Source organism: Solanum lycopersicum, chromosome 9 (genome assembly GCF_036512215.1).
Source record: "Solanum lycopersicum chromosome 9, SLM_r2.1".
NCBI classification, from domain to species: domain Eukaryota; kingdom Viridiplantae; phylum Streptophyta; class Magnoliopsida; order Solanales; family Solanaceae; genus Solanum; species Solanum lycopersicum.
The window spans coordinates 20544683-20564315 of NC_090808.1; the positions used below are offsets into that span (position 1 = coordinate 20544683).

The following is a 19633-nucleotide window of genomic DNA, read 5'->3' on the forward strand; positions in this document are numbered from 1 at the left end:
CCACTCTTCATGTTATCCATTTGCCGGGGTGGTAACTCTCTGTTTCTTGATCTTCATCCTCTTCTGTATCTTTTCTCTTTTTTACTTGATCTTCTATCAATTCTTGACCATCAGGAATACGGTCCCACTCTTCCCATTTCTTTTTTGAAGTCACTTCATTAATTCTACCCTCTGGCTGGCAGTTCTCCACTCTCTCAAACACTGCCTCATTATTTTTGTTTGAACTTTACTCATCATCCACCTCTTTCCTACGTCCCTCTTTCGAGTTAGGACTCGTCAATTTCATAAAAGATGATATGCAGGCTTCTCCAATCTATTAACAACTCTTATCCTCTCCCGTTGTGTTATTTTTGTTAAAAGAAAGTGACATTCACCCAGCCTTTTGTAGTTTCTTCCGTCTTTCCTTTCCCTTCTGTAGTATTAATCTACTTGTTGTTTTGGGCATTCTCTACCTCCTCCTCTTTCTGATAAGGTTCTTGTTCTGCCAAGGCCACAAACTGATTTGTCGTTATGTTTACATTTGTTTGTTCCTTAGGTTTCTTACACCACACTTTTTCTGGTTTTCTTCTTTCATATTGCCATTCCTTCAATTTTTCTTTGTCTTCTGCTTAGTGAATTGTCCATCTTCCTTGTTCTTCTCTGTAGCCTCTTTTGGTTGATTCATCTCCTCCTTTCCTGTAGTTTTTTCCTCCTTATTAGGATAGAGTTTCGGGTGGATGACATAGCACTGCTGATCGTCATGACCTTGTTGTATCCTTCTCCATAATCTCTCCTGTTTGTTTTCTAATGCCGACATAAATCCTTTTGGGGAATTTTCGTAGATCTACTTCAACTTTAACCCTTGAGCAACTTGGCCTAGTTTAATTCTTTTATAGCAAGATCCACCTGGAGAGGCTTTCCAACTGCTGCCCGCTAATAACGAAAATACTGACTCCTTCCCAAAAAAATTTGGTGGCAAGGATGGAAAAAAGATTCATTTGATGTCCTCCTTTGGATCAAATAATGGCTCCCACTTCGAAGTCCTCATGGGGTATATATATGTCCAATTTTTGATGTGCAATATAAAAAGCTGGCTTTGAGAGTAGGCTCACGTAGTCCTCCAAATTAGATGTCCTGATTAACGTGTTGTTGCTCAAGAGGCCTATATTGCATCACCTTCAACTTGTATTGTTTTGGGATCAATCCACGTAGGTCGTGAATGTTCGGCCATCCATATGAGAATTGTCTGATTATCGCATATTGCGTTCTCATTCTGTATCATCTCCACTTCCTCGCAAATCACTCTAGGCTCTCCGTGAAGATAAGTAACAGGTTTAATAGTAATAGGTTTTTTGTTGACTGGTGGTAGTCGTAGCTTATCAAAATAGTGTTGTTTCACTATATGTTCTTGTGATGCCACCAGCGTGTGTGGTGGCCATGTACTTTAAGAAATGGTTTTGTAAATTAAAACAATCTTCTAGCCAACAATATACATAGATGTTAATATGAAACTTGTTTTTCCAATATCAATGTCACTGAAAGAGGAATATTGTGTTCATGTACTTCAAAAAATTGCAAGGTCAATTGTTTTTGTTATATCAACAGTTAATTATATCAGAATTTTTGTTGTTTAAAAATGAGGGAAAATTCAACTATTTATAGACAACTTACGGTAGTGTGAACAAATCTTTATTGTGCCTTATCAGAAAGATTATAACTATTTGGAAAAGTTATAACTCATAGGACACTTCACAATCTTTAATAAAAGTCGCAACTTTTCATAAAGTCACAACTCTTCATTAAAGTCATAACTTTTCATAAAACTCACATTTTTTATAAAAGTCGCAACTCTTCATAAAGTCACAACTTTTCATAAAAGTCATAACTCTTCATTAAAGATAGTTTTTCATAAAAGTCCCATCTTTTCATGAAAAAGGAATGCTAGTTTTGGAAAGAAATAATTTAAAAAGAAATTCTTGATTGTGGTGGCACCACGTAGGCTGGCCTAGGGTTCTCTTTTATATAAATATATGATATGATAGTTACCCTATGCTTGAAGAGTTGGTTTTCACCTCTGGATGAATAAAATTACCAAATTGAATTTTAAAGGAAGTCAAGAACACTAATGAGAGACCATGTTAAATCTTCTCTCCAAGTTGTAGTAATATTTTCATAATAAAGTTACTTTACTTTGGTTTTAGCGTAATTCAAGTGAAACAACACCATTTTTTTTATTTGATATATGACTTCAACAAAAATGAATGTGATATCATATTCACTTTCGACCCATATGAAATAATTTATTTTGAATTGGTAACGAAAAGCTGCTTTCTTTTGCTTTTCCAAGATTTTAAATCTTCTGTCTTTCTGGTGAAAGAGGAATTTTTTCAGAATTGTGAGAAGGAAGCTTGTAGAATCTTGTGTAAAAGAATTGAACTTCTGTGCTACTGAGAGACGTGGGGAATTACAGGACTCGGTCCCTAACAAATCAAAGGGGATTGAAGATGAGCTCATTATTAAACTTAAATCTTCTATAATAGAATTTGATGTATGTGCCCTTATCAATTTAAAGGTGATTGTTTTATTGATGCAGCTTGGTCAAATGTACAATTGTCGTCATTAAAGGATGGTGATGATGAATACTCAGTGCTTTTTGACTTGAACAGGTTGTATGAACTTCAACTGTCAAGGAAAATACCCATTGAAAGCTTGCATAAAGATCTTGCAGAGATCCTCACAAACTTTAGAAGTACTGATGACGAGGTGGGTACATTGTAGTTGAGTAATTCTTTTTCTTAGTCTTGCCAATACAGAACTGCCATAATTTACTTGTTTAGATTATTAGATTTTATTCTTCTAACATGTCTCCTGTCAATGCCTTTTATTCTCTTTTGGTTAATTGAGTTTGTTATTTTTCTTGGTCTAGCTTTGTGTTATTTTTTCAGAACAATGGAATAATGGTATTGGAAATTTTGCTAATGCCAACAACATATTCCAGGTGGTTTTTGCTCTCCTATTCATTGTTTTCTTTCAATGTGTGGCAGTTGTAGCTCAAATGTTACTGTTATATGGAGGAATATTTTATGGCTCTAATAGAATTATATTTAAACTGTAGAAAAGCCTGCATCTAGATAATTAATTTTTTGGTATCATGCTTCATAATATAGCACATTTATTTATTAAAGAAACTTGAATTAGAATTGAGATGCCATTTAGTCTTGATCTATACTTTCCCGTTAGATTTCCATTAAATCTCTATGGTTAAGTTTAACTGTTAACAGAGAAGGGCCAAAACTACCCTTCACCTATGCAAATTGGTAATCATTGTTGTTGGGAAGTTGGTTGCTACTGACGCAGTTCCTAAGGTTAGGTGTATTATGTTTTCAACTAAGAGAATATAGGAACTTCTAAGAAAAAATTAGGAGAATTTTAAATATACTTCTTTTTGTGTATTTGTTCAATAAGGCATGGGGTCTTCCATTTCCAAAGATTGTGGATCTCGCATTGGTATTTCCACATTGGTCTCAACCATGCTCCATTACAAATCTTCAAACAGTATTAGAGTATTGTTGCCAAGAGATCGAACTTTCACTTGCTAATAATTAATGAATCTAGTTTTTTTGAGATCTAAAAATATATCAATATTGTGGAATGGTCAAATCTTCTAGCTTGTCTTCTCCATTTGATGTCCCTTTTCAACCAATGACTTCCCAAGTATATGGGAAGGGCAATCGTGTAGCATTTTGATTGCTTTTGGAGCCACACTACAATTAAAGGCCTATTGTGATTATTCCGTAAGAATTACTCATTCCTCTTTGAAATGTCACTTTACCTTATTAGTTCCTAAAAAAAGTCACTACAGATAATCTTGTTCTTTGAAGGTGACTTGCTTCCTTCGTATTCAAGGAATGAAACCATCAGAAGCTTTGTTGTGCTTGCTTGCTTCAATTCCTCTTTAATAGATTCTAATTAGATTTTACTTTGCCATTGAGTCTTTTTTGTTATATCTATTGAGATGGTTTACACAAGCTTATTATAGGATGTTCATTCATTCATTTGCAGATACTTTTGAAAGCCTTGGAGCAACTTTAAATGTTGCTAAACCAACAAAAGGTTCAAGTGTGGCTAAATTTTTGACTGGGGTTGTAGGTAAGCTATGAGTATTCTTTACATGGCAAATAACTTTCTTGTTTTTTTGATTATCCATATATGTGTTAATTTTCCTAATGATCTTATCTCATTTGGTAAGGCTACAGAAGGAACAAGAATTTTTGTTGCTTCAGAATAATTGGTGTTTATTTAAATGCTAGCATATTTGAGCAAGGTAATTAATTTGTGCCTTACACATTCTTGATCCATTATTTTAGAATTCCTTCCTTGTAACTTCTCAATGCAGCTAATTCACCAGCTAGTTGTTGTAGAATTGTGATTGTCGTTGTAATGACTTCCAAAAACTTTAGAACTATTGATGTTCAAGATTATATCAATTGTATAACATGCTTTGTACAATATCTCTCAAGTACTGACACATACTCTATGCTACATCTTTTCGTGATGTAGGTTCAGGTGCTTAACATTCAGATCACGTGGACATCGATTCTCGATCCGTATTAAGCAATATTGTGGTGAGTCCTCATTCTTTGAGATTGATTGACATGTATATTTTATAGTCAATCTTCTATTTAAGTTTCAGTTTTTTTAGAGTTAGTTGGGGGCATGTGTCCCAACATCTCTAGTCAGTTCGAGGATTTTATTGAGACATAGTTTTTGTCACGCCCCGAGGTTACCTTGAGAGTTGGCAAATCATAAAAGCATAATAGATAGATCAACACATTAAAAAATCTTTAAAACCTTACCTAAGAAATCTAAACCCCTACGAAACCCTAAACCTTACGGAAAAACCCTAAACCCTAAGAAGTCAAAAACCCTAAAAAAGCCTTCGAAAACACCAAATCAAAAGAACTCTTAAAACCCCTACTCCCTAAAAAAATTCTAAATCTAATAAAATCCTAAACCCTAAGAACCCTATAATCGTTAAAAAAACATTTGAAAACTTGAACCTAAAATAACTTTAAACCTGAAAAATTCTACAAAAACATAAGCCTTAAAAAACCCTTAATAAAAAACCTAGACCTAAAATTCTAAATCCTATGAAACCTTAAACCCTTCACCCTAATCCTTAATGCTAAACAAAGGAAACCCTAAAGCTTAAGAAATAAAAATCCTTAAAAAAAAACCTCAAACTGTAAATGTTTAAAAACCCTATAAAAATTCAAATCTCTAAGAACCCTTTAATCATAAAAAAATCATAAAAACCCTAAACCTAAAGATTCCTCTAAACAATGAAAAACCATAGAAATCTTCAACCCTGAGAACCCTTAAAAAACCAAAATCTGAGAAATCTTAAATGTTAAATCCTATACCTCAAGAAATAATAGATCCTTCTGTCAAAATTACAAGGCTAAATACTAAACGCCACACCTTATGAAACACTAAGAAATCTAGATCCTAAAACCCTATTAAATCCCTAGAACTTTAATACCCCAAAAAACACAATAAATCCATTTAAAATCCTAAGCCCTTAAAGAAAACCCTAAACATAAAATTCTATGCCCTGAATCCTAAGTACTGTAAATCTTTAGAAATCTAAAATCTTAAAAAGATCTAAGCAACCCCAAAAACATTTAAAACACAATTATAAAAATCATAAACCCTGAAAAAGGTAAAAAAATAATCTTTAAACCTAAAGTTCTAAGCCCTGAACCTTTAACCAAGAAACCCTAACATAAGCTAAAACTCAAGAAACACTAAATCGTAAATGCTAATACCCTAAAACCTAAGATCATAAACCCTAAATCCTAAAAAAACATAAAAATACTAAGCCCTTCACCATAATTTACCCAAAAGATAATTTTAAACAACACTAAACCCTAAAAATCACTAACAAAACCTAAGCCCTTAAAAACCATAAAAAACATTATAACCTAAGAAACCCAAACTGTTAATCCTGATCTATTACCCTTTAAAACCAAAGCCTTATCCTAAGCAAACCCTAAATACAAAAAAAAAGACTAAGTAAACCTGAACCCTTAAAACAACAAAAAAGAACTTCATAAACTCTTAACCTAAAAAATCCTAAAAATTCTTAAACCTAAAACCCGAAACCCTAGAAAACTCTACACCATAAAAGACCCAAAATAAGCCTAGGAAATCTTAAATGCTAACTCTCAACCCTAAGCCTTTTGAAACCCTAAATCCTAGGAAAAATATAACACTAAAAAACCCTTAAAACCTTTAAAAAAAACCCTAAAACTAAAAATTTCTTAATCTAAAACCCTATATAACGACCTGTTTAGTCGTTTGAGCAGCAGACTTTGATTCTAAAAAAATAGGTAGAAACAACGGACCCCACGACGGACCGTCATGGGCACGACGGACCGTCGAGGGGGTCTCGTTTCAAAACACTTAGAAATTTTGATAATTGGGTACTGAAATTGACTCTTTGAACTTCGTAACGGAATGGCAGGACGGACCGTCACAGACTCTTCAGAGAATTGAGTCTCTGAACTCTGTGATGGAGCAGCAGGACTGACCGTTGCAGGCACGACGGCCCGTCACAGGCTGCATAATCCCAGACTGGGTCGGATTTCTGTAATTATTTAAGGGGCATTTTGGACTATTCCTGCTTTAATTATAAAGTTAGTGGGTTAATTCTAATAAGTCTAATAACTTGGGGGTTAAAAGAGGTAACCTTAAGTTAATTAGTGGGTTATTATTGCCATCTTTTATTCTTAATTATATGCTAATTAGGGTAAAAGAAAGAGGGTTTGAATAAGAAAAAGAAAAAGAACAGAGAGAGAGAGGGAGAAACGATCGAGCGAGAGAGAGAGAAGAACGCAACTTTGGGAACTTGCTTGCTTGATTTCTAATCTTCGGTGGAGGTAGGTTATGGTTTTTATACACTATTCGTAGTAAAATCTTAATAGCGAATGATATGTATTGGGTAGTGTTGTAAACCCTTCTATATGCTTAATTGTGTGTTTGCATGTTGTGGTTATATAATTGTGATGAAATAAGCTTGATGAAGTTATTGAATCTTAAATCTTAAAAAAGAAACCCTAATCTACTTTGTTAATGATGATGCCTTAGTGTAAAAGAAGGCTTGATGAACGAAAGTAGTGAGATTAGGGGATCGGGTGCCACATTCCGGTACAAGGATAGTATATGAGGATCGGAGTGTCATGTTTCGACACCAGGATAGTATATGGATCGGGTGCCACGTTCCGGTACCAGGATATAATATGGATCGGGTGCCACGTTCCGGTACCAGGATAGTATATAAGGATCGGAGTGTCACGTTCCGATACCAGGATAGTATATGGATCGGGTGCCACGTTCTGGTACCAGGATAGAATATGGATCGGGTGTCACATTCCGACACCAGGATAGAATGAGGATCGGAGTGTCACGTTCCAACACCAGGATAGTATATGAGGAGCGGAGTGTCACGTACCGACACGAGGGGAATAAAGATAATGAATCTTGAAAGATGATAATATATTCAATCTAATGAACCTAATTCCCAAATGAGTATGATGAGGAGGCGTGAGTCCTTATTGATGTGCTTGGTGTTGTAACCAAGGGTTATGGTAACTGTAAATGCTGCATGCTAAGGATATTAGTTGATTTTATGATGTTATCTGATATATACTGTTTTCTATTTTGAGTTGGCCGATGATACCTACTCAGTACTTGTGTTTGTACTGACCCCCTACTTTTATGTTTTCTTCTTTGTTATTTGTGGAGTGCAGCAAACGTGCCATCGTCTTCAACTCAACCACAACTCTAGCCAGTCTTCATTACTCCAGATTTCAGGGTGAGCTAAAGCTTGTAGCTTGGACTGGATCTTCTTCTTCATGTCTTGATGCCTTGAAGTTCCGGCATGGACTAGCTGTTTATGTATTTTAGCTTCTTAGATACTCTTAGATTTAGTAATTCGAAGTAGATGTTCTTGTGATGATGACATCCAGATTTTGGGGATAATAATAATAGTTGTTGAGTTTTTAGAAGTTAATGAATTGGTTTTTACTAATGAGTTTAAGTCTTCCGCATTATTTTCTGTTGATATTATATTGAAATGTTAAGGTTTAGATTGGTTGGTTCGCTCATATAGGAGGGTAAGTTTGGGTGCCAGGCGCGGCCCGATTTGGGTCGTGCAAACTTGGTATCAGAGCCTTAGGTTCGATGGTCTCATCACACAAGAACGAGTCTAGTAGAGTCTTAAGGAACGGTAGGGGGACGCCTTTACTTTTCTTTAAGAGGCTATAAGACGTTAGGAAAATTCCATTCTTTCTTTCTTTCTTTCGTGCTATTAATTGGGTCTAATTGGTATCTAGGTGATACAAATTGGTATCTGACCATCTTCACTCTATTTCGCAGATGGTTAGAACTAGAGCAACGGCTGCACCAACACCAACATCGACAAGACAAGAAGCATCTGAGCCAGCCACTGGGGTTGTAGCTCGAGGAAGAGTAGCGGCAAGAGGCCGTGGTAGAGGTCATGGGAGGACGTCCTCTAGAGGAAGAGGACGAGCATCTAGCCCATCTGATACTAGGGCAGTGACTCCTCCACCGACTAAAGAAGTAGTAAGAGAGGGTGAGGAAGGGGAAACTGAACAAGTACAGAATGAGGGATTGCCTCCCCAACCTACCACAGAGATGATCAATCAGGTTCTTGCTTATCTTAGTGGGTTATCTGATCATGGTCAAACACCTCCAGTGGTTTCTACACCAGTACCTCAGGCTCCGGAGGTACAACATGCGGCTACTGCGGCTCCCCGCATGGATGTTCCATTGGAAATAGGCACATTTCCTCGTCTGACTATAGGGCCTATAATGACAAATGATCAACATGAACTTTTCAGTAAGTTCTTGAAATTGAAACCTCCAGTTTTCAAGGGCGCTGAATCTGAGGATGCCTATGATTGTCTGGTTGACTGTCATGAGCTACTACACAAGATGGGTATAGTAGAACGGTTTGGTGTTGAGTTTGTGACTTATCAATTTCAAGGGAACGCCAAAATGTGGTGGCGGTCACATGTTGAGTGTCAACCAACAGAGGCACCACCTATGACTTGGGCATCATTCTCTAGCTTGTTTATGGAGAAGTATATCCCCCGGACTTTGAGGGATAGGAAAAGAGATGAGTTCTTGAGCCTAGAGCAAGGTAGGATGTCGGTTACTGGATATGAGGCTAAGTTTCGTGCATTATCCCGGTATGCCACCCAACTATGTTTCAGTCCACAAGAACGGATTCGCCGTTTTGTGAAGGGGTTGAGATAAGAATTGCGGATTTCAGCCTTCCAGGTAGCGGCTACGGCAAAATCTTTTCAAGAAGTGGTAGACTTCGTGATAGAGGTAGAGGGAGTGAAGACAGATGACTTCACTATGGCAACGACATCAAAGAGGTTTCGAAAGGGAGGTGAGTTTAATGGTTCTTACTCTAGAGGATAGGGTTCAGGAGGTTACTCAGTCTGACCAATTCAGTCCTCACTACAGACTGTAGTTGGGGGTCCACCTCAGACCGGTCACTTCTCTGAGAGACCTATGCTTGAATCCAGAGAGTGTTATGGATGTGGGGAGACTGGACACATCAAGAGGTATTGTCCAAAACAGAGTTACAGACCTCCAAATGTTAGAGGTAGAGGTGGTTATGGAAGAGGCCGTCATTCTGGAGGACACGGTGGTCGAGGTAATGGTGATCACCAAAACGGTCGGGGTGATGGGCAAACTGGAGCCACTACATCACAACATGGTAGGGGCAACGGACAAACAAGTGAGAGGGCCCATTGTTATGCTTTCCCTAGGAGATCTGAAGCGGAGACATCTGATGCGGTCATCACAGGTAATCTTTCGGTTTGTGATTGCATGGCTACTGTATTGTTTGATCCTGGATCCACGTTTTCTTATGTATCTTCTTCATTTGCTACTGGTCTTAATTTACCTTGTGAATTACTTGACATGCCTATTCGTGTTTCTACTCCGGTGGGTGAGTCGGTGATAGTTGAAAAAGCATATAGGTCTTGTTTGGTAACTTTTGTGGGGAGCAACACTTATGTAGACTTGGTTATCTTAGAAATGGTTGATTTTGATGTAATTCTGGGTATGACTTGGCTTTCTCCGAATTTTGCGATCTTGGATTGTAATGCTAAAACTGTGACGTTAGCCAAACCTGGGACGGATCTGTTAGTGTGGGAGGGCGACTACACTTCCAATCCGCTTCGTATCGTCTTCTTTCTTCGTGCTAAGAAAATGGTTAGTAAAGGGTGTTTAGCTTTCTTGGCACATATCAGGGATGACACTACTCAAGTGCCTTCGATTGAGTCAGTTTCGATAGTCCGTGAGTTTTTGGATGTGTTCCCTGCAGATCTTCCTGGTATGCCACCAGATAGGGATATTGACTTCTGCATTGATCTTGAACCAGGCACTCGCCCCATTTCTATACCCCCTTATAGAATGGCTCCCGTGGAGTTAAGAGAGTTAAAGGCCCAACTTCAAGAGTTGTTATGGAAAGGTTTCATTAGACCAAGTGCATCTCCTTGGGGTGCTCCGATGTTATTTGTGAAGAAGAAGGATGGGAGTTTTCGAATGTGCATAGACTACCGGAAGTTGAACAAGGTAACTATTAAGAACAAGTATCTCATTCCTCGCATTGATGACTTGTTCGATCAGTTACAAGGTGCTTGTGTTTTCTCTAAGATTGAATTGAGATCCGGTTATCATCAATTGAAGATACGGGCAACGGATGTGCAAAAGACTGCTTTTCGAACTAGGTATGGGCATTACGAATTTGTGGTAATGTCTTTTGGTCTTACGAATGCCCCTGCTTCTTTCATGAGCTTGATGAACGGGATTTTTAAGCCATATCTGGATCTCTTTGTGATCGTATTCATTGATGATATATTGGTATACTCAAAGAGCAAGAAGGAACATGAAGAGCATTTGAGAATGGTACTTGGAAATGTTGAGAAAGAAAAAGCTTTATGCCAAATTCTCCAAGTGTGAGTTTTGGCTAGATGCAGTGTCCTTCTTGGGGCATGTGGTTTCGAAGGATGGGGTTATGGTAGATCCTTCTAAGTTTGAGACAGTGAAGAATTTGGTAAGACCTACTAATGTGTTAGAAATAAGGAGCTTTGTTGGTTTAGCCAGCTATTACCGTCGATTTGTCAAGGGATTCTCTTCCATTGCTTCCCAATTGAGAAACTTGACTAAGCAGAATGTTCCATTTGTATGGTCGGACGAGTGTGAAGAAAGCTTTCAGAAGCTTAAGACTTTGTTGACTACTGCACCAATTCTCACCTTGCCCGTGGAAGGTAAGGATTTCATTGTCTATTGTGATGCATCCTATTCGGGGTTGGGTGCAGTGCTAATGCAAGAGAAGAACGTAATTGCTTATGCTTCAAGGCAATTAATGGTGCACGAACGTAACTATCCGACCCATGATTTGGAGTTGGCTGCGATAGTATTTGCATTAAAGCAATGGAGATACTATCTATATGGGGTTAAGTGTGAAGTATACACGGATCATCGTAGCCTACAGTATGTCTTTACTCAAAAAGATTTGAATTTGAGACAGAGGAGATGGATGGAACTACTGAAGGACTACCATATCACTATCTTGTATCATCCGGGAAAGGCTAATGTTGTGGCAGACGCCTTAAGTAGAAAGGCAGGGAGCATGGGAAGTCTAGCTCTCTTGCAAGTTTGTTGATGTCCATTGGCTAGAGAGGTTCAGACTCTAGCTAACGACTTTATGAGGTTAGAAGTAAATGAGAAGGGAGGATTGTTGGCTTGTGTGGTGGCAAGATCTTCTTTTCTTGACAAGATAAAGGGAAAGCAGTTTAATGATGACAAATTGATCCGGATCCGAGATAAAGTGTTGCGAGGAGAGGCTAAAGAAGCACTAATGGATGAGGAAGGTGTTTTGAGAATTAAGGGAAGGGTATGTGTGCCCCGTGTTGATGATTTGATCCACACTATTCTTACAGAGTCTCATAGTTCCGGATATTCTATACATCCTAGTTCAACCAAGATGTACCGTGACCTAAAGCAACACTTTTGGTGGAGTAGAATGAAGCGCGACATTGTTGATTTTGTTGCCAAATGTCCAAACTGTCAGCAAGTAATGTATGAACACCAGAGGCCCGGAGGAACACTTCAGAGAATGCCCATTCCTGAATGGAAGTGGGAAAGGATTGCAATGGATTTCGTGGTTTGTCTTCCAAAGACAATGGGTAAGTATGACTCTATTTGGGTGATTGTTTATAGGTTAACTAAGTTTGCTCATTTCATTTCGGTCAAGGTGACTTAGAATGCAGAGAAGTTAGCCAAAATCTATATCTCAGAAATTGTTCGGTTTCATGGGGTTCCACTCTCCATCATATCAGATAGAGGTACGCAGTTTACTTCTATGTTTTGGAAAACATTGCATGTAGAATTGGGTACTAGGTTGAACCTTAGTACTGCGTTCCATCCTCAGACCGATGGTTAGTCTGAGAGAACGATTCAAGTGTTGGAGGATATGCTTCGTGCATGCGTGATAGAGTTTGGTGGCCATTGGGATAGCTTCTTACCCTTAGCAGAGTTCTCCTACAACAATAGCTATCACTCAAACATTGATATGGCCCCATTTGAGGAACTATATGGGAGAAGATGTAGGTCTCCTATTGGGTGGTTTGATGCATTTGAGGTTAGACCTTGTGGTACTGACCTTCTGAGAGAATCGTTAGATAAAGTGAAATCTATTCGAGAAAAGTTGTTAGCGGCTCAAAGTAGACAGAAAGAGTATGCAGATCGAAAGGTTAGAGACTTGGAGTTCATGGAGGGTGAACAAGTCTTGTTGAAGGTTTCACCCATGAAAGGGGTGATGCGTTTTGGAAAAAGGGGTAAATTGAGCCAAAGGTATATTGGTCCCTTTGAAGTACTTAAGCGGGTAGGGGAGGTGGCTTATGAGTTAGAATTTCCTCCAGGACTGTCAGGAGTGCATCCAGTATTCCATGTGTCTATGTTGAAAAGATACCATGGGGAAGGAAACTATATCATCCGTGGGGATTCAGTTTTGCTTGATGAGAATTTGACTTATGAGGAGGAGCCTGTTGCCATTCTAGATAGAGAAATTCGCAAGTTGAGATCAAGGGAGATTGCATCCATCAATGTTCAATGGAAGAATCGATCAGTCAAAGAAGCCACTTGGGAGAAAGAGGTTGATATGCGAGAAAGATACCCATACCTGTTTACAGATTCAGGTACTCCTTTTCGCCCATGTTTTTCTTCTTGTGATCGTTCGGGGACGAACGATGGGTAAATTGGTATCTATTGTAACGACCTGTTTAGTCGTTTGAGCAGCAGACTTTGATTCTGGAAAAATTGGCAGAAACAACGGATCCCACGACGGACCGTCATGGGCACGACGGACCGTCAAGAGGGTCTCGTTTTAAAACACTTAAAAATTTTGATAATTGGGTACTGAAATTGACTCTCTGAACTTCGTAATGGAATGGCAGGACGGACCGTCACAGGTGTGACGAACCGTCACAGACTCTTCAGAGAGTTGAGTCTCTAAACTCTATGACGGAGCAGCAGGACGGACCGTCGCAGGTACGACGGACCGTCACAAGCTGCGTAATCCCAAACTGGGTCGGATTTCTGTAATTATTTTAAGGGGCTTTTTGGACTATTCCTGCTTTAATTATAAAGTTAGTGGGTTAATTCTAATAAGTCTAATAACTTGGGGGTTAAAAGAGGTAACCTTAAGTTAATTAGTGGGTTATTATTGCCATCTTTTATTCTTAATTATATGCTAATTAGGGTAAAAGAAAGAGGGTTTGAATAAGAAAAAGAAAAAGAACAGAGAGAGAGAGGGAGAAACGATCGAGCGAGAGAGAGAGAAGAACGCAACTTTGGGAACTTGCTTGCTTGATTTCTAATCTTCGGTGGAGGTAGGTTATGGTTTTTATACACTATTCGTAGTAAAATCTTAATAGCGAATGATATGTATTGGGTAGTGTTGTAAACCCTTCTATATGCTTAATTGTGTGTTTGCATGTTGTGGTTATATAATTGTGATAAAATAAGCTTGATGAAGCTATTGAATCTTAAATCTTGAAAAAGAAACCCTAATCTACTTTGTTAATGATGATGCCTTAGTGTAAAAGAAGGCTTGATGAACGAAAGTAGTGAGATTAGGGGATCGGGTGCCACATTCCGGTACCAGGATAGTATATGAGGATCGGAGTGTCATGTTCCGACACCAGGATAGTATATGGATCGGGTGCCACGTTCCGGTACCAGGATATAATATGGATCGGGTGCCACGTTCCGGTACCAGGATAGTATATGAGGATCGGAGTGTCACGTTCCGATACCAGGATAGTATATGGATCGGGTGCCACGTTCCGGTACCAGGATAGAATATGGATCGGGTGTCACATTCCGACACCAGGATAGAATGAGGATCGGAGTGTCACGTTCCAACACCAGGATAGTATATGAGGAGCGGAGTGTCACGTACCGACACGAGGGGAATAAAGATAATGAATCTTGAAAGATGATAATATATTCAATCTAATGAACCTAATTCCCAAATGAGTATGATGAGGAGGCGTGAGTCCTCATTGATGTGCTTGGTGTTGTAACCAAGGGTTATGGTAACTGTAAATGCTGCATGCTAAGGATATTAGTTGATTTTATGATGTTATCTGATATATACTGTTTTCTATTTTGAGTTGGCCGATGATATTTACTCAGTACTTGTGTTTGTACTGACCCCCTACTTTTATGTTTTCTTCTTTGTTATTTGTGGAGTGCAGCAAACGTGCCATCGTCTTCAACTCAACCACAACTCTAGCCAGTCTTCATTACTCCAGATTTCAGGGTGAGCTAAAGCTTGTAGCTTGGACTGGATCTTCTTCTTCATGTCTTGATGCCTTGAAGTTCCGGCATGGACTAGCTGTTTATGTATTTTAGCTTCTTAGATACTCTTAGATTTAGTAATTCGAAGTAGATGTTCTTGTGATGATGACTTCCAGATTTTGGGGATAATAATAATAGTTGTTGAGTTTTTAGAAGTTAATGAATTGGTTTTTACTAATGAGTTTAAGTCTTCCGCATTATTTTCTGTTGATATTATATTGAAATGTTAAGGTTTAGATTGGTTGGTTCGCTCACATAGGAGGGTAAGTGTGGGTGCCAGTCGCGGCCCGATTTGGGTCGTGACACCCTAAACCCTAAAAACCTCTAAATTTTAAAAATAATAATGATCATAAAAAATATTTTAAAATCCTAGTTAAAAAAAACTCTTAACCTAAAAAAATCTTAGGAAAATTGAAGCTTTGATTCCTAACATAAAAACCCTTGACCAAATTCTTAAATCCTTAATATTCATGTTCACATTTTATCATTGTTCAATATGCTTTATGTTGAGTTATACATATTTGTTCAACTTTATCCTATTATGCATGCTCAGTACCTTTCAAGTACTAACACACACTCTACGCTACTTCTTCTCCTGATGTAGGTCAGGTCCTCAACATTCAAATCACTTGGAGATCAGCTCCCCATTTGTATTTAACATTATCAGTGGTAAGTCCTCGTTCTTTGAGGACGATTGCCATATTTTAGATTCAGTTTTCCATTTTAGTTTTAGTTTTGATAGAGTTAGCGGGGGGCATGTCCCAACATCTCTAGTAGTTAGAGACTTTTTATTCAGAAATAGTTTTTGTCGCGCTCCGAAGTTACCTCATTGACGTAACAAGGAACCTAGGATTACAAGTGACCTCAATCTAATTTTAAAAAACTTTTAAAAGCCAAAACCTAAGAATTTAAAAACCTTAAATCATAAAGGCTAAAACCTAAGAAACACTTTAAACCCTATTCTTTCGGAAAAAAACGCTAAACCCCAAGCCTTATGAAACACCAAGAAACTCTACCATAGAAAATCCTAAACCCTAAAAACACCCTTAAAACAATAAACCTAAAAAAGCCTTTAAAACCCCTTACCCCTAAAAAATCCTAAATCTAAAATCGTAAGCCCTAAACCCAATGAAACCTTCCCTAAGAACCCCTAAACGTAAAAAAAATTGTAAAAATCTTGAAAAAACATTCTAAATCCCTAGCCTAAAAACACTCTAAACCTAAAAAAATATCTACAAAAACTTAAGCCCTACTTCAAATCTTAAAAACACTTAAATAAAAAACCTAAACATAAAGCCTAGATTCTAAGAATCGAAAATGCTAAAATCTATACCTAACAAACCCTAAACCCTTCACCATAAACCTTAGGGCTTCTAACTCTTAAGAATTAAAAAAAAACTATAAACATTTAAAAAGCCAAGTGTAAAACCCTAAACCCTGTAAAACCCCTAAACCCCTTTAAAAGCCCTAAACCTTAAACCCTTAAATCGTAAAAAACTATAAAGATCCTATAAACCCTCGAAAACCCATACCGAAAAATTCCTCTAAACCTTAAAAAAAACTTCAAAAATCTTAAGCATGCCCTAAATCCTATAAACTCTAAGAAATCAAAAACAGAAAATCGTATATCTTAAGAAACTCTAAATCCTCAACTCTTAACCATAGTGCAACTCTAAAACCCTTTAATACCACAAAACACACAATAAATCTCTTTAAAACCCTAAGCCTACCTTTAATACCCCTAAAACTATAATACCACAAAACACACTATAGTTTACTCTAAAACCAACATCCTAAACATAAAATCCTACGTAACCCTAAATCATAAGAAATCCAAAATCTTAAAAGACATAACAGACCTAAATCATAAGAAATCCTAAAAAAACTCTAAACCTTAAACCCTTATAAAACCTAAAATCCTAAAATATATACCTTAAGAAACCTTATACCTAAAAAACTCTAATACCCTAAACCCTATGAAACCTTTAAAAAGTCTAGAAAAAAACTTTTACAAACCCTAAAACCTTAACCTTAAATAACCTAATAAACATTAAGCTCTACACCGTAATTTATCCTAAAAATATTTTTTTTAAAATTGTGAACTCTATGAAACTCCAAACCCTAAGAACAACAAAAGAAAACTTTAAAATCTCTAAACCTTAAAAACCTCTAAATAATCTTAAACATGTCAAACCTAATTCCTTAATCCTACAACCTAAAAGACCCTAAAAAAACCTAGGAGACCTTAAATGTCAAACCTAAGCCCTAAACCTTAAGGATAAACTTCAAACCCTAAACCCTAAGAAACCCCATATCCTAAGAAAAATCAAACAAAAAACCGCGATAAAAACCTTTAAAACCCAAACAAAGAACCCTTAAAACAAACCGTAAGAACCCTAACAAAAATCATTAATATAAAACCCTAACCCTAAGCCCTATGAATTCCTAAATTGTAAAAACAGTAATGATCCTAAAAAATCTTTAAAAACCCTAAATTAAAAATACATCTTAACCTAAAAAATCTTACAAAAACTTAAGCTCCTATAAACCCAAAGAAACCGAACTCCATGAACCCCAAAATCGTAAAAAATCATAAAAATCTTGAAAACCCCTTTGAAAACCCTAAACTGAAAATCCCTTTTAAAACCCTAAACGTAGAAAAACCCTCAACCTAAATTTTTTTACAAAATCTTAAGCCCTAAACCTTTAAATATAAAAACTTTTAAATAGAAAACCTAGACATTAAACCCTAGATGTTAAACTCTAAACCCTAAGAAACCCTAAAACTTAGAAATGACCAAAACAAAACCTAAAAACATTTTAAAATCCTTAATCCTAAACTTTTGAAAACCTGAAACCCTGTAAAAACCCTAAGCTCTTAGAAAGTCTTCTTAATTAGAAATAAAATAAAAACCTTTTAAAATCATGAACCAAAAAATCCTAGAAAATCTTAAGCCAAAACCCTAAACCCTAAAATCCGTTAAATAAACCAAACACTAAGAAATCCTAAATGCTAAATCCGATACCCTAAGAAATTCTAAATCCTTAGCTCTAAGCCATTGAGCTAAATCCTAAACCCCAAACAATATGAAACATTTAACCCTTAATCCTTTAAAACCCCTAAAACTATAATACCTTAAAAAACACAATAAATCCCTTTAAAACCCTAACCCCTAAAACATTTAAAACTCTAATCATAAAAATCATAAATGTAAAACAGCATAAACCCTAAAAAACTCTTAACTTAAAACCTAAAACCTTAAACCATATACCTTAGAGCCTAAACCATAAACCTTTGCCATTAACCCTACACATAAAGAAAACCTAGCAAAAACTCTTCAAACACCTAAAAATCTTTAAAACCCTAAACCTAAAAACCTTTAAGAAAATCATAAGTCTTTATGAACTATAAAAAACTAAAAAAAAATCTTTAAACCTTAAACCCTTAGTCATAAACCTTAACATACGTTAAGAAACTGGAAGAAAGAGTAAACCGTATATCCTAAGAAACTATAAACCTTAAGCCCTACGCTCTAAGAAACCCTAATACCCTATAACCTAAGATCCTAAATCCTAAACCCAAAGAAACATTATATGTTAGAAACCCTGATACCCTATACCCTAAACCCTATAAACCTTTCAAACAAAAAAACCTTCTACAACGTCTAAAAACCTTAAACCTAAAAAACATAGAAAACACTAAGCCCGACATCATACTAAATACCCTAAAAATCATTTTTGAAAAAACCTAAACCCTAATAACTAAGAATATTATTCTATGCTACATCTTATCATGATGTAGGTTCAGGTCCTCGGCATTTAGATCACGTGGAGATAGGTTCTCGATCTGTAATGAGCAATATCAGAGGTGAGTCCTTGTTCTTCGAGGACAATTGAAAGGTTTATATATTCAGTCTTCGATTTTAGTTTTAGTTTTTATATAGTTAGCTAGGGGAAGGTCCCAGCAGTTCTAGTCAGTTAGAGGCTTTTATATAGACATAGTTTTGTCACGCTTCGAGGTTACCCCCTTGACGTAACACGAAAACCTAGGATCGTGAGTGACCCTAAAATAACCTTAATTTTTTTTAAAACCTGTTAAGCCTAAGAAATTTGAAATCCCTAGGAAACCCTAAATCATAAACCTTAAACCCTAAAACCTATAAAACACTAAACCCCAAGCCTTATGAAGCACGAAGAAACCTTAAACCCTACGTAATGCTAAACCCTAAAAACACTAAACCTAAAAAAACTCTTATAACCCCTAACTCTTAAAAAATCAAGAACTTTTTTATGTAAAAAATGCTATCTTTTCCTTAGTACACTACTAAAAAAACAATGAATACTAATCTAAAATTATTGACCTCAAATAGAGGTTAGTAATTTCTGACCTCCGGAAGTTAGTATTGTTAAAAAGAATAAAAACGTACAAAAACATTAGAAAATCGACTACAACTAGTCGGTTTTTATGCAAAATAAAGCAGGAAAATTCCGACCTCAAAAGGTCGGATTTTTTGCGAAAAAATGAATAACAATGAAAATCAACCTCTTGATGTCGGTATTAAATAGAATAAAATAAATAACCATATTTTATTTTTCTCAATTAAATATAAAAACAAAATTTAGATATATTTTGATTTAATATTATTTAAATCGCCTTCCGGAGAACAGTTTTATGCAAAATAAA

General features: G+C 36.7%; 1 protein-coding gene across 1 annotated transcript; it reads left to right on the top strand.

Annotated features, from left to right (window-relative positions):
• Window positions 1-2287: 2287 nt before the first annotated feature.
• LOC138338229 (uncharacterized) lies at window positions 2288-19028 on the top strand. Its single transcript, XM_069289007.1, has 3 exons — window positions 2288-4303; window positions 4540-4604; window positions 7791-19028. Exon 3 carries the CDS (start codon window positions 9586-9588, stop codon window positions 11041-11043), a length of 1458 nt encoding a protein of 485 aa, XP_069145108.1. The 5' UTR covers window positions 2288-4303; window positions 4540-4604; window positions 7791-9585; the 3' UTR covers window positions 11044-19028.
• The last annotated feature ends 605 nt before the right edge of the window (window positions 19029-19633 follow it).

What these genes read in the sequence shown, in the direction of transcription:
- LOC138338229 (XM_069289007.1), top strand. Translation starts at nt 9,586, where the DNA reads ATGCTTGAATCCAGAGAGTGTTATGGATGTGGGGAGACTGGACACATC.